This window comes from Motacilla alba, chromosome 2 (assembly GCF_015832195.1).
Source record: "Motacilla alba alba isolate MOTALB_02 chromosome 2, Motacilla_alba_V1.0_pri, whole genome shotgun sequence".
In the NCBI taxonomy this organism is placed as follows: domain Eukaryota; kingdom Metazoa; phylum Chordata; class Aves; order Passeriformes; family Motacillidae; genus Motacilla; species Motacilla alba.
In genome coordinates this window covers 150319135-150334448 of record NC_052017.1, presented here as the reverse complement: position 1 = coordinate 150334448, position 15314 = coordinate 150319135, and the positions used below count along the sequence as shown (strand labels likewise).

The following is a 15314-nucleotide window of genomic DNA, read 5'->3' as shown; positions in this document are numbered from 1 at the left end:
GTGACACCCAAGGGTGGCCAGAGGATGTGGAGCTACACCCGCGTCCCACATGTGACAATTTGGGACCGGGGTGGCTCAGAGTGAGGAAGGGATGTGGAGAACAGGATCCAGCGTGTCCCAGCTCTGCCCTCTAGTGCAGCTCCACCAGGTGCCATCGCCACTCCGGAACCTACCGGTGTCACCCCTGCAGGTCCCAGTGCCCCAGCCCTGGTGGCTCTGGTGGCTTCACACGCCCCTGGTGAAGCCCCTCTTGGTGGCCCGATGAACTTCTCGGCGTTTGCTGCCACCTGAGGTGACACAGAAGGGATTTTGTACCTCCGAGGTGCTGGGGGGGACAAGGCCAGGAGGGCAGCTTGGGCCAAGAGCTGACCTTGGAAATCTCAGAGAGCACCTTGGCAAAGCTTTCAGGATCAGCCCAGGGGAGCAATTCCCTCTCTGCAGCCCCGCAGGGGGGTGAGGGATGAATGCTCCAGCTTTTAGGACCAGGGTGGTTGCTCCCACTGCTTCCAGGAAAATTCCAGCCCTTCATGGGATGGGATTTGCTATGAGCTCAGGGTGTAGCTGCACTGCAAATGTTTCGCCTCACTCCTTGCACGCTTTTCCCAGCAGGATTTTTCAGGATATTGGGACTAAACCCGCTATTTATGCCCTTTTTTTTTTTGGGATGCACGGGACTCCAAAGCACCCCAGGGACACCCGTGCCCAGCCTTGGGTGCCAGCGTGGGTGGGGGGTGCCCGGCTGGGCAGATTTGGGGGGGGCTGTGGGCAGTGGGTGCATTGCACAGGGCGCTGCTGCCCTCCAGTGGGCTGGAGAGGAGGCTGGAATTCCATACGGATGCTTGGGAAAGCAGGGGTGGGGCTGTGGATGTCCCTTCCCATGGGGTGGAGCAGGCGCCGCACAAGGGATCCCACAGAGAAATCCTGGAGCAGGAGAAATCCTGGTCTGCCCCATCCCACTGCTCCTGGACCAGGAGTAGTTGGAGGCAGCTCCAGCCCCTGATCCCTCTAAAAAATTCCAAATTTATTAGCTTTATTAGCAGTGAGAACACCTGGCCTGGCTTCAGTGTCCCACCACCAACTGACATCAACCCTCCTTTGCTCTTCTCCCTCTGTAATGCCCCGGGAAAAGCAGGAGTATGGATTTGGAGCCAGTGACAGCTCCAGAGGAGCTGCTGTGGGTCACGGTGCCAGTGGGATGGGAAGGGACAAGGACAGCACAGGGACCTTCTCCTCTTGTGTTGTGTCAGTAATGGAGGAGGGAACCAAATCCCCTTCCCAGGAGGCTGGAAGGGCAGATCCATGGGCTGGGAGATTTTTATTACGGAGGGTGAAGCTCCAAGAGGAGGAAAATCAGGAAATTTGGGAGAGTCCCTGTGGTTTTGCTGGGCTCTCCAGGATGGGATTTCCAAGCTGTTTTTTTGACTCAAAGGCCCTGGAAATCAACAGTGATTAAAAAAAAACCCAAAATCCTCTTTCCATCTCCTCTCTGGTCATAAGAGCTGCATGAACTGGTCTCAGCCCAGGATATCCAAATATTCCTTGTTTGCTGATTCCCCTGGAGCTCCTCTCTGCATGGACAGAGAGACCTCAATTTCTTGGTAAGTGTAAAGTTATTTTTGCCCTATTTTTTTTTTTTTGTGGTTTTGACCACATTTTACCCTACAGGACCTCTCTGCTTCCTCGTCAAGCTGGAAAAGACAAGCTTGGAAAGATCCAGCTCCGTGGATTTCAGGAAAGAGGGAAGGAGCAGCAGGCTCTTGCTGATGGAGCACAGATCCCATCTGAGCACACGTCACCAGAGGGGGAGGTGATCCCAGCTCCGGAGTCACGAGTTTCCCGCATCCACTGAACGTGGGTGGGAAAAGGATCTTCTGCTGCAGAACGACTTCACTGTGGGTGGCTTCCAAAACATGGCACAGGAGGGCTGATGGAAAGGGAAACTCCTTAAATTCCAAAATTATGTCCCCCTCAAAAAAGCTGGATGCTGTTTTAACCCTGGCTTGGTAGACAGGACAAAAAAAGCTCCCACCACATTCCATAAATAAATCGAATTTTGGAAGTCCTGGCCTTTTTTTTATCCTGTTTGAGGGGGTTTAAACCCTCCTTTCTCCTGTGGGATGCATGTTCCCATAATCCAGCCCCAAATCCATGGGTTTGGTAATCCTCCCAGGATGGTGGAGAGGTGGTGTCCAGGTCCCAAGGATAAACAGAGGTTCCCATGCCAAGGATTTACTGCTTTCCAGCCTAAATTCCAATTGATGAACTTTAAAAAAAAAAAAAAGGGATCACAAACCCTTTATGGAACCAAAAATGCAGTTTAAAACCTGCTGTGTGAAGCAAAAATTACTTTCTTGACCAATCCACTTTTTTTTTGCAGGGGAAAAGCCTCCAGGGGGTCCAACCTAAGCCCCACCCTCCTCTTCCCACAAAATTTCCATGAATTCATGTGACGAAGCCACCATCTCCCATTGCATCCCCCTGGAGATGGAGACCACCGCTCACCAAATTTCATTTGGATGCTTGGGGACCTTGGGTTTTCCTTGGAGCAGCCCATCCTGGATCCAAAGGATTTCTCCCAGTCTCAACAGCTCCAGATTTGTGTAAAAATGACCCAAAATTGTCTCTTCAGGAGGATCAGCCGGGGCTTGTTTCCCGTCATGGGTGGTGCACCTGTGATTCCCAACAAAAGTGCTACAAACTGGATTTGAATCAGTGCTTTTTAATCCATAAAAGGTGAGAATCCATGTACAAATTAAAAAAAAAAAAAACAAAAAAAAAACCAACACAAAACCCAAAACAAGCCCGACATAAAACCCTGGAATTAGGGAAATGGTCCCAATCCCACAAAACACAACCCATAATGCTGGGGTTGGGTGATGCGGGCGGAAGGCGACGGCTTCTCCTAAATAAATCCCTCTGCAGCTCAGAGACGTCCATGGTGGCATCCCACGTTTTTAGGATGGTGGGAAGATGCTGCCAGGATGTTTTAAGGGCAAGGTGGCCTTTTCTGTGACCCCACCCCCTCCTTTCCTTCCCGCTCCCACGCCAAGCAGCCGGGAAGATGACGTGGGAAGCCTGGCTGCTACAGATGGCCCCATGCTGGAAGGCGGATCCGGAATCCGGCGTGGTGATGCCTCAGGCTATGGAGAGGCCTCTTGGCCAACAGCAGAGCTAAGAACCCCTCTTTGAGCTCATAAAATCCCAGGATGGGTTGGCTTGGATGGGATCTTAAAGCCCATCCTGTTCCAGCCCCTGCCATGGGACAACTTCCACCATCCCAGGTTGCTCCAACCCTGTCCAACCTGTTTTTTTTTTCCTGGAAGCTTTCCTTAAATAAAATCATGGTTAAGAGCTTGGAAAATGGACAAGGAGCTATAAGAAGAAGTCACCATCCCAGGGGACACTGTGGCCACAAGATCCCATTGCTCCTTTAAACCACACCTAAAAATTCCTTAAAAAGTACAAAAATACAATCCCATCTCTCCTGAGGGAATTTTCTACCTCCCAAGATCATCCAAGCACTGAAGACCAGACAGCTCCTCAGCCTTCAGAAAAAAAAAAACCCACACCAGGCAGAAACAGGATGGAGGAAATTTTGCCAATCTGTTTTGTGGATTCAGAGTCTCCCAGTGTTTCTAGGACAATTACCAAGATGCCTGGATCCATCAGGCCAGCCCAGGAATGCTGACAGCAGTGTTAGGGAATTAGCAACATGTGCAAGATCCAACAGTAGCAAAAAATTTAGGAGTTTAATAATCTGGAGGAGATATCTTCCTGGAATTTTAATCTCCTCCCAGGAAAAATAAACCCCCCCAAGGCTCTTAGCTATTAATCTCCTCACAGAATATTTAGGGCAATCCACGTCTCCTGATTAAAAAAGCCAGACAACAACTGCACGTTAAGTCCTTCCCTTTTCTTCCAAAGAATCCAGCTGGGCAGCTAGGCTGGATTTTCTGAGTCAAGCTGGGGGTTCATTCCCCAAAAAAAAACACCCCAAAAGCACTAAAAATGGTCAAACCATCCTACTTTGTCGGGATAGCCCCACCTGGGAGATGCTGCCTGGACTGGACCCTGTGATGGGATCACTGCAAGCCATCGATGCCCGTGCTGTCCCCTCTCCCAAAAAATGGAAGTCTGGAAGGATTCAGCTGAAGGATTCAGCTCCTGCAGCAGCTCTTGGAGAGCAGCTCCATCTTGTACCTCGCAGAGAAAGCCCAGGAGATGCTACAGAAGGTGACACTTTTGCTTTAATGGCTGGGGCTGGCTTTGGCCAAGCAGAAGACACAAACCGGGCCCTGCTTTAGCACAGCTCCCCCCGACCCCCTTGAGAGCAAAAAAAATAAAAAAAAAATCCCAAAATTAACAATAAACCCGAGTTTCTCCCAGACTGAGGGGATCGTTGGACGCAGGAGCTGGGAGGTTGAGGTGCCTCGCTCACCTCTCGGCGCGGATCCGACCAGCGGCGCATTCCCGGGTCTGGGAGTCCTCGCAGCCCAGCCAGGCTTGGGAAGCTTCCCAGGCAGCCAGTCCTGGAGCTCAGGGGACACCGTGGAGCACGGTCAGTACATGGCCTCGTTGTCCCCCACGGCGGTGAAGGGGACACCACTGTAAGTGCTCTTCTTGCTCCTCTTGCTCTTCTTGCTCCACACCAGCAGCGTGCTGGCGCTCTTGCTGTTCATCAGGCTCTTCCTGCTGTTCTCCTTGTTGCTCTTCAGCATCCCAGATCCCGAGGACATCACTGCTGCCTTCCTGTCCACCTGGTTGGGAAAGGTGGAGAGGGGAGTGAAGTCAGGGTAGCACCCAGAGAGCTCCAAGGAATTCCGTGGTTTCCTGTGGGATGTGACTTACAGCTTTGGGACATTCCGAGCCCTGCAGGGTGATGACTCCGATGTCCACCCCCTCCTTCCCGGTGCTCTTCAGCAGCTGGACAACCTCGGCGTGCTTGGACCACTTGCAGTCCTTGCCATTCACAGAGATGATGTAGTCTCCCTCCTTCAGCCCAGCTTCCTGCAGGGAATGAGGGAAAACGTCCAAGAGAACCTTGGAATGGTTTGGAAGGAACCTTCAAGATCATCCAGTCCTACCAGGGACACTTTCCACTATCCCAGGTTGCTCCTTGGACACTTCCAGGGATGGGGCAGCTGCAGCTTCTCTGGCAACCTGTGCCAGGGCCTCACCATCCTCACAGCCAAGAATTTCTTCCCAATACCCATTTAACCCTGCCCTCTGGCTTTGGGAAGCCATTCCTCCTCATCCTGGCACTCCATCCCTTGTCCCAAGTCCCTCTCCAGCTCTCCTGGAGCCCCTTTAGGCACTGGAAGGAGCACCAGGCTCTCCCTGGAGCCTTCCCTTCTCCAGGCTGAGAAGAAGACACAACTCTGCTCCAGATACGGACTATATCCAGTCCCCATCCCAGTCTTTGGGGAGATTTGAGTTTTCCGAAGAGGGATGTGATCCTGCTGCTAAGGAGAGTGTTGCTCCAGAGATTCTGGGATTTGGATGGATGGGTTAGTACTGAGGGAGTGGGGAGACCCTTAGGGCATCCCACCAGGATTCTCCAGCATCTTCTGATAGTAAACAAAGTTGCCCCTGCCTTTTGAATGTGCCATCTTGTTCCAGCCACTGTCACATCCCAACATGAGGGGCAAGGGAGCTGGATGGGCTTCCAGCAGTTAAAAACTGAGCAAAATTCCATGTTTTCTCCTTAGCTATCTCTTGAAAATTAATCACTTCACAACGCCCACCTGCAAACCCCAGCCTGAGCTCCAGCAGGGATGAGTCTCCTCCTGAACAGTTTTAAGACCTAAAAACACCTGGAATCCCTCCAGGCAGCTCCCTTCTGACATTCCCATGGGAATAGCAAGAAACTGGGATACTCACAGCAGCGCAGCCCCCCGGGATGACCCCGGCAATGAGGACGGGGGAGTCTCCTCGCAGGGTGAATCCAAAGCCGTTCTCTCCTCTCATCAGGTGGACTCTCCGAGCTGGATACCACTTGTTCTTGGCTGAGAACACGGAGAGGGGGCCCTGGGATGAGGCAGAAACATGGAAAGCATCTTTTCAGCACCCTGGAACTGTGCAGCCTTGTAAAAAAACCCAATTAGAGGGAGAGGGAGAGGGCAGAGGAAGAAATCCTGTCTTTTGCAGGGAAAACAGTCCCATCATCCAAGAAGAAATGATGGGGGTTGAGGCTGTCTGGATCTGGGGGATGCCAGCAGGGGTTGGTCCAGGAGCAGGGTGGTGGGACAGGTCACCAGTTCAGGGTCACTTTTCCCCAATTCTTTCCCATTTTCCCCTCCTTTCCCTGCTTTTCCATTCCCACAGGAGCAGGATATTCATGCCTGCCCTGGGCTGAGATGCACAAGCTCTCCCTGGGGTACTCGGGATGATCCCACCATAGATCCCACCACTGTCCTGAATCCCAGTCCTGCTTCTCAGGACCCTAAAAACCTAAAGAGGGCTAAACCCTCTCCCACTGGATAAAGCTCCAGTGGGATTTTCCTGGTGCCTCCTGCCAACAAAACTCTTCTTCCCAAGGGTCTCTTGGGAAAAGCCCACCCAAAATTCCTGTGCCTGCTCCCCTGTCACCAGAGGAGCTTTGTGACCCATTTAGGTGTCACAGACAGATCCTGCTCCTCCTGCTGCTCCCTCCTTGGAGAGAGGGAGAAGAGGCTGCAGGAGGTAGGAATCCAGGCAAGCAGAGCATGCAGGGGAGGAGGAGGAGACGGCTGCTCCCTCAGGATATTCCCGTTCCCGGAGCTGTACGTACCAGCCTGTGGAAGAGGTCGGTCACCTTCACCTGGGAGAAGTTGGGGGATTTGATTTCAGGTTTCTGGTGTGTTTTGGCTGATGGGAGGGAGAGAAAAGCACAGACAGGGGGTGACCTCAGGCAGTTGGGGCAGCTGCTGCTGTCCCAAAGAGAGACAGTGTGACCCCGTAAGAACCAGGACCTAAAATCCTGGAATAGTTTGGATTGGAACTCAGAAATCACCCAGTCCAACACCCCTCCACAGCAGAACTCCCTGTGGAGTCTTCCCACCCACAAACCCCCTCCCCACCCACAATCCTAAAAAACCCCCACTCACGATGGATGTCCGGAGCCTCTCCTGTCTCAAAGAAATCCTCCTCGTGGTCGATCTCGGAATATTTGCTCAGGGAGCGTTTGTGGGCGAAGGACAGGACCTCCTGCAGGATATCCATCTTCCTTAGGATCTTGCACAATCCATGGATCCTCATGGCCTCCTCGTGCTTCATGATGGCTTTTTTGAGGTGAGCTTTGCCTGCGAGGGAGCAGAGGGAGCTGAGCCCGACGGAGCGGCAGCTCCGGCGCCGTTCCCGCTTGGCTGCCCACGGATTTCAGGAGCGGTGCCACCACCCCGCTGTGACTCAGGGACAGCCCAGTCACGTTCCCAGCCCTAAATGGGGTCGGTCCCAGCCGATGGAGGGCTGGGAAGGGACCTTGAAGGGTGACCTACTTCGCTCCCCTGACAGCAGAGCTGGCAGATGTTCCTGAAAAACCACCCCCGACGTCCCTCCTCACGCTTAACCTCAATCTCCTGAGCAAATTAACTTCTCTCCATCGCCTCGGATCCCTTGGGAATGGGAACACGGAGAACAACGCAGCCCTGTCCTCCTTGGGAAGGTGCAACACATCCCTGTTTTCTAGGCTAAGCCTTTTCCTTGTCCTGCAGGTCCTGCTCTCCCCATCCTCTGCTCTTTGCTCCTCTCCACTTGCCTTCAACTCGCTCCCACCCTCGGGAAATGGAAGTGGTCGGGAAAGAGGAGCTGAAATTCCAGTGACCCACGGATATCAACGCAAAGCATCTCCTCCGTGGGAAACTGCAACCAAGGCAGCCGTATCCAAGGCTAAACTCCCAGAAAAGCTCTCTCCGTGTGTCTCATGGAAACACGTGTGCCTGTGGCATTTCACGTTCAGGACACACGGTGGCAACAGAATCCAGGGAGATGATGAGGTCTGCTCCAGACTCTGAGAATCCACAGCCAGAGGAACTTATGTTTTGGGGCTGGATGGAAAACAGAGAGAAGATTCCCCTCACAGAGAATTTTTTATAAAAATCTATAAATTGTTAAATTATGGGGAATAATAATAATATTTGAATCATGGAATGGTTTGAGTTGGAAAAGACCTTAAAGCTCATCTCATTCCAACCCCCTTCCATAGGGAGGGATACCTTCCACTATCTCAGGTTGCTCCAAGCTCTGTGTGACCTGATCTTGGACACCTCCAGGGACAGAGATCCACAACCTCTCCGAGTTTTTCCCTTCCTGTAAACCAAATCCAGCTGAGCTTGGTGTCTGCACATCTATTTTATATCAGGAATGTTGAACAGAGCCCGTTTTCCCAAGGAAAATCAGGCAGAGCTGGAAAAGCTGATGCAAACCACATCTGAGGGTGTTGGGGTGGTGTCACCATAAAACACTTGGATTTTGGGGTTTATTTGGAGGTTTCCAGTGAAACCTGGCTGAGCATCCTGAAGGATTTTGCTGAGGCCATACTCATTCCTGGTGGGATCTGCCTCCTTCCACACGTGTGCAAGGAGGGAAAAGAGCTCCTGGGGGAGGCAACACCTCAAATTCCAAGTGCTGAGTTTGCTCTTGGTGCAGCCCTGTTGAGGAGGGGCTGCCAAAACATGACTTCAGCTGAATAAGCAGCGTCTGTTCTTTCCCTGGAGCTGAAATCCCACATGGGAAAAAGTTCTTGTCTCCCAAGAATTCGCAGCAGCTGAAAAAGCCACCCCCTGAGCATCTGCTGTGTCTTGTTTTCCAGCCAAGTCAGCCCAAACCAAGGAGCTTCCAGGATCTCTGTGTCCCTATGGATTTCTCTGTAGTGTTGGGTGATGTTACCTGGCTTGGAACACCTGTATTTTCTCCTGTCAGAGCTGGACAGGTTGGACAAGCTCTGGACAGGCTGGACAGGTTGGGACAAGCACCACGAGTTGGTCCTCACACCCTCAAGGGGACTGTGGTGCTTTCCTGCTTCCCAGGAGAAGAAATTTCCTGAGAAATTCCTCTTTGCATGGAGACATCCCCCTAAAACCTCCTCAGCTGTGGGAATCGTGATGGGATCCAGAAATCTGTGCTTACCCAGCTTCCTCCTCTCCTCGGGATCCTGCAGCAGGACACGAAGTGACGGCCCCTCCGGCATGGTGACATGGAATTGCAGGAAGGCCTTCTCCTGCTCCAGCAGCTCGGCATCCGAGGGAGCTGTGGGAAGGAAATGGATGGGGATGGGATTAGGGAGAGGTCAGGGCCACCCAGCCCCCTGTGGCAAGGGGGACAAGGAGGTCACATCCAGATTCAGGTGGCCCTGGCAGCACCTTCCTGTCATCCAACCACAGCCTGCAAGGAATCATGGATGGGCCCAGGGATGATCCCAGTCAGGGATGCACCAGGATCTGAAGTTAAGGGCAGGATTTTCCCTGAACACTGCTTTTTTTCTTCTTTCCTGCCTCCCTTTGCTCCAGTGTGGAAGCAGAACTAGGAATGCAGAGCCCTGGGATTTCCCCACCTGGAGGTCACTGACAGGGAGACAAATGAGACAACAAAATCAGGGAATCATGGAATGGTTTGGGTTGGATGGGACCTCCAAGACCATCCAATTCCAACCCCTTTCCACGAGGAGGGACATTTCCACTTGGCTGCAAGCCCCAGCCATCCTGGCCCAGGATAATTCCAGGGATGGGGCAGCCACAGCTTCTCTGGGAATTCTGTTCCAGGGCCTCACCACACTTCCAGGGAAGAATTCCTTCCCAATATGCCATCTATCCCTGCCCTCTGGCAGTGAGAAGCCATTCCCTGTGCCCTGGCACTCCATCCCTTGTCCAAAATCCCTCTCCAGTTCTCCAGGAGCTCCTTGAAGCACTGGAAGGGGCTTTAAGGTCTCCCTGGAGCCTTTTCTCTAGCCCACAGCGCAACCAAGGGGTCATTCCATGGAGAAAGAGATGGATGCAGCTCTCCCAGGCTCTCCAAACCCCACACTAGGCTTTTCAAACCCTTTTCTCTAGCCCAAATTGTTCCTAATCCTCTTTGGCTCACTCAGGGCTGCACAGCAGCCTCTTTCCCTCGACAGAGTGGGATAAGAAACAACCCAGAATATTCCTGGGAGTTTTGCTGCTCCAAACAGAGGATCTCAAAGCCTGGTGGGCATAGGGATCCAGAGGGTTGGGAACTGGCAGCTCCAGGGCTGGCTCTCCCTGTGCCAGCTCCTGCCATGTCAGCATCCCTGAGGGATTAAACTGCAGCGTAAGGAATTTATTCCCAGCTGGTTGTGGAAGCAAAAGATTTGTTATTCTGACAAGGGAGAGGTGGGAGCAGGAACACGAGATCCCAACAGCAGGCAAAAAAATTCCTAAATTAGGCCTCGCCTGCAGATTTCTGCCTCCCACAGTGAGTGGGGACACAAAACATTTTATGGGGAAGGCTTGCCCTGCTCCTTGGTACCCCATGGAATCCCATCTCCATCACCATCCTCTCCTCTTTGGATCTTTAAGCCCTTCCAGCTCCACATTATCCCCCTCTCTCCTGTCTCCTGGCTCAATCCAGCTTCTGCAACGCCCACACGGCACAAGGAAGATTTTGGGCAGGGTCTGGAGCGGGGGAGGGTGTGAGGACAGTCTGGCAGCCACTGGTCACGGCACTGGTTTTTTTTGGCAGCCAGCCCTCAAAAAGCTTCTCAGCCACCCACCAGGTACACCAAAGGTCACCAGGAGCATCTGCTGCCCACCCCCGGATCCTCTGCTCCATCCCAAAATTGCTCCCAGGGTGTTGGTGGTGGCATAGATGGAGATCAAGGGTCACATCTTGAAGTCACGCTCCAAGTGACTCCATGGAACCATGTGTACCTTGCTGCCATCACCCTGACATTCCCAGGACATCCATCCATGAGGCTGGAAGTCAAATCTAAGGTATTTTTAGATTTATTTTTGATTTTTGAAGCTCTCAGCTGGCCCAACACAAGGTGACCCAAAGCAGGCAGGTGACCCTTCTTTCCCCACCCGGCCCCAAAGGGGACAGCAGGTGACATCCCTCCAGCAGCTTTTTCCTCCCCTTCTTAGGATTTTTCCCTGTGGAAACCAGAGGTATGGAATGGATGGATATCCCCATCTGCCTTGGGGATGAATTGCTGAGTCCATAAAGAAGATCCACAGCTCAGAGCATTCCAAAAACTTCAGGTGTTGTATCCATAACCTCTTCTTTTTTGGGAATCCCTCCCCAAAACCCAGGAATCATGTGGAATTAGTACTTGGATGAGCAGGAAGCTCCCTCCAGGCCAGACACTCACCGGGGCAGTCGCAGAGGGCGATGGCAGCGAAATAATGGGAGAGGGCTTTGAAATGCTCCGACTTGACTTGGACCATGGTGGTCCAGGAGAAGGGAACGTAGTCCTTGACGTGGGGCTGGCTCATGGTCTGGTGCACCAGGGAATAAACATCTTCCACCTGGGAAGAGGGAAGGGAGAAGAGATGGGATGCAGGATGTCCTTCAGGTTGTGCTCTCTAAGAAGGTTCTGCCGACCACAAATCCCACCAAATCCTCTCCTTCCCAAAATCCTCACCCGTGCTGCCTCCTGAGCCAGCTGCAGGCGGGCCAGGAAGTCGTTCTGGGCACGCAGCAAGGTCATCTTCTCAAAGACACACTCCTGGACCTGGGCCACCATCAGCCTCACCAGCATGGTCAGGGAGGCCGCGCTCATGTCCAGGCTGGGAGCGTTGGAGAAGTTTTCCTTCAAGTAGTTAAAGGCACCTGGAGGAGAGAGAAGCTCCTGGAAGTTACCAGGCTTGTGAGGAAGAGAATCAAACTTTGGGATCAGGCAGGTTTCCCTCTGATCCTCAAACATCTCACCATCAGTGGTGGATAAGAAGATGTAAGGTCCAACCCTTGCCATCTAAACCATCCTTGTGCCCAATTCCTTCTCCAAAGCCCTGGGTGATCCCAGTTCCAGGCTGTTTTTTTCTATGGGGAGATGGATCAGCATCTCTCCTCTCCACAGCTGGGACATCCTTTTTGGCTGTTGGACCATCCCAAGTCCTCTTCCCAACCCACACAACCAACGTGGAGCCACCTCGTGCTCCATTTGCGATCCCTTGGGAACACCTCTTCCTACGACTGCTCCCACCCCTTCCTGCACTTCTGTGGATCATTCCCACCTTTGGGAAAAGCTTCCCGGGAAGAGGAGGAAGAGGGGAAGCCACTTACCAGCTGCCTTCTGGAAGGCATCGATGGCCTGGTTGAGGCCGGGCAGGGAGGCGCGGTCCTGCCGCGCTCCGATCTGGGTGTGCAGCGCTCCGAGGTTGAAGAGGACACTTCCCTTCTCGAAGGCCAGAGCCCTCTGGTGGGATGGGACCCCCGTCAGGGAGTCGTACCTGGAGAAGGGAAGAGCCAACAGCTGCCCATCCCCTGCTCATGGTCCCTAAAGTGTCCCCGTCATGGTCCACACAAAGTGTCCTCACTCATGGAAAGGGTTGGAACTGGATGATCTTAAAGGCCCTTTCCAACCTAAACCGCTCCATGATTCCCATGGATGCAGGGGGAGCCTGAAGGGTTTTCAGCGCTCAGGTGGGTTTGCAGGCACCATTCCCATCATGGTACATCCCATGGGATTTGTGTTTCACTCTCCCTCCCCAAATTAACCCACCAAGAGCAACAGCAAATCCAGATCCTGGTGTCCACCAGCCCCGGCAGAGATTCCATCATGGAAATTTGGATCCTGACTCCCTCCCCACGCAGGTGGGATAGGGAAAGCTGCACCCACCAGTGGAAGAAGACGCCCAGGGTTTTGGTGGGAGGGAAGAACCGGCTGTCAAGGAAGTAGAGCTGGTTGTAATATTCCATCAGGAGCTCCAATCCGGCCTCGTTGCGGCTCGGGGTGCGCATGGCCTGTGGGAATGGGAGAGGAGACAGGGATGGGAAAAGAGGGACAGAAGGACAGGACACAGGGAAAGGCTTCCCACTGCCAGAGGGCAGGGATAGATGGGATATTGGGAAAGAATTCTGCCCTGTGAAGGTGGTGAGGCCCTGGAATGGAATTCCCAGAGAAGCTGTGGCTGACCCTGGATCCCTGGAGGTGTCCAAGGCTGGGTTGGGTAGGGCTTGGAGCAACCTGGGACAGTGGAAGATATCCCTGCCCATGGCAGGAGATGGAATTGGATGATCTTTAAGAGCCTTTCCAACCCAAATCATTCCAAGATTCTGAGTTTCAATCACAGAAAAAGTTTGGGTGCTGGGACACCCAAATGTGAAAGCAGCAGCCTGGGAGTTGTGCTGGAAAAACTCATGGAAACTCTGATTTTATAAATCCTAGGGAATAAACAGGATTTTTCCCCCTCCTTTCCCAGACTGCTTTAAATTCCCTCTTCTTCAAGGCCTACCTGGAGAGAGAGAAGTTGTTCATCCTTGCCGGGGTGAATTAATATTCATAAATAATGATTGTACTATAAATTTTATTGCTGCTCATTTGTAGGTCAGCAGGGCGTTGAGAATAGGGAAAAATGAACAATTCCTGAAAAATCTGTAATATTTTGGAACCAATATAAACCAAGTCCAAGGTGCTCCAGCATGGGAATGCTGCACCCTGAAATACATGGATAGATATAGAATTTGGAGAAAGGATGAAGGGACCCCCCAAAGGAAATGTGGCATCTCCAAGGAGTGATCCTGGACCAACCAAACTTTGGAAGCCAAGGGACGCCAACCTGTCGCAGATCCATGAACTCCTTGATTTCCTTTTCAAACAGGACACCCTCCTCACCATAGTGTTCACTGATGAAATCCTGGATTGGGAAATAGAAGAAAATCCTGATTTTAATTATTTAAAGGGAGATTTCCGGCAATTTTATGTAAGAATTTTCCACTTCTGCCTACAAGAAAACCTCAACTAAGTAAAAATCTCCTCCCTTTCCTGCTCTGCAACATCTCCAGACCTTCATCTCCCACTTTCCCATGTTTGAAGTCCAATTCCTCTCCATTAATTTATTTTTTGGCAGCTTTTCCAAATGGGAAAATGAATTTCAGCTGCTTCAGCATCGATCAATGAAACCCCAAAGCTCACCTTGAGTGGTACCAGCAAATCCAGCTCCTTGGTCTCCTTGAGTCCCAGAGGGATCATGGGAACGCTGATGGATTCACTGGAAGAAGACAAGAACCTGTTTGGTAGTTGGATTAAAAATCTTGGATGGATCCTGTGGGTTGGAGATTAAAAAGAAGCAGCTTCTGGCTCTGGGCTGGTGCTGCTCCTGTTAAGAGACTCCACATGGAAAAATGCTCTTCCCAAAAAGATTTGGGAATGGCAGCATAAGAAGAGAGATGCAAAAAAAAAAACCCAAATCATCTTATTTTTCCAGCTCCTGATTTTCAGAGGAATCCGGGATGTTGGGTGGGCAAGGCAGGATCAAGCCATCACCAACACAACAGCCTCCTCTCATTATCCCCCCAAACTGCTGATGACTCATTAATCAATCATTAACTGGGGAGGAAAACAGGCAAAGGAAGTTATGAAAACCAGGAGAGCAAGGCAAGGAATTTGTGCCCACATTTTCCTTGGAACAAACAGCTCCAGGAGCTATAATTAGTGCAGAAAGCCATTACTGCTCATTCCCTAACGAGAATTCCACTGGAATCCAATGTCTGGAATAAACAAAGGGGGTTTTGTTTGGCCTGGGCAGGGTTTGGGGTTGTTGTTGCGGCTCCTGATTTCTTTTCAAACCAGGACAAACAAGTGGCAAATTGGGAAAACTGAGCATCACTGATACGGAATGTGCCTGGAAAAGCAGGTGGATGGACACAGAAATGTGGAATTGTGGAATGGTTTGGGTTGGAAGGGGCTTTCAAGATCATCCATTCTCACCCACTGCCATGGACAGGGTCACCTTCCACCGGACCAGGTTGCTCCAAACCCCATCCAACCTGGCCTTGGACACTTCCAGGGATGGGGCAGCCACAGCTTTCCTGGGAATTCCATTCCAGGGCTTCACCCTCACAGGAAAGGATTTCTTCCCAAAATCCCATCTATCCCTGCCCTCTGGCAGTGGGAAGCCATTCCCACTGTCGTGTCCCTCCATCCCTTGTCCCAAGTCCTTCTCCAACTCTCCTGGAGCCCCTTTAGGCACTGGAAGGAGCACTAAGGTCTCCCTGGATTCTTCCCTTCTCCAGGATGGACATTCCCAGCTCTCCCAGCCTGGTTCCAGAGCAGAGGGGCTCCAGCCCTTGGAGCATCTCCATGGCATCCTCTGCAGTTGGACCCCAGAGCCGGATGCAGAATTCCAGGGCGGGGGGGGGTCTCACCTGAGTAGGGCAGA

The 15314-nt window shown here is 52.1% G+C and overlaps 1 protein-coding gene across 6 annotated transcripts in view; it reads right to left on the bottom strand.

The window, feature by feature from the left end:
- Nucleotides 1–1300: 1300 nt before the first annotated feature.
- RHPN1 (rhophilin Rho GTPase binding protein 1) overlaps nucleotides 1301–15314 on the bottom strand; it is a 27767-nt gene continuing 13753 nt past the window's right edge. For 2 of the 6 annotated variants that reach the window (XM_038129236.1, XM_038129237.1), the window contains 12 exons: nucleotides 14069–14162; nucleotides 13713–13790; nucleotides 12773–12897; nucleotides 12217–12383; nucleotides 11576–11763; nucleotides 11303–11459; nucleotides 9106–9225; nucleotides 7086–7280; nucleotides 6770–6846; nucleotides 5881–6027; nucleotides 4849–5007; nucleotides 1301–4757 (listed from right to left, as the gene is read on the bottom strand). In XM_038129236.1, the coding sequence (XP_037985164.1) occupies nucleotides 4560–4757; nucleotides 4849–5007; nucleotides 5881–6027; nucleotides 6770–6846; nucleotides 7086–7280; nucleotides 9106–9225; nucleotides 11303–11459; nucleotides 11576–11763; nucleotides 12217–12383; nucleotides 12773–12897; nucleotides 13713–13790; nucleotides 14069–14162 (1705 nt within the window). In that variant the 3' untranslated portion in view covers nucleotides 1301–4559. The remainder of the gene's footprint in view (nucleotides 4758–4848; nucleotides 5008–5880; nucleotides 6028–6769; nucleotides 6847–7085; nucleotides 7281–9105; nucleotides 9226–11302; nucleotides 11460–11575; nucleotides 11764–12216; nucleotides 12384–12772; nucleotides 12898–13712; nucleotides 13791–14068; nucleotides 14163–15314) is intronic. The other 4 variants (XM_038129238.1, XM_038129239.1, XR_005255971.1 and 1 more) reach the window with 3 other exon arrangements.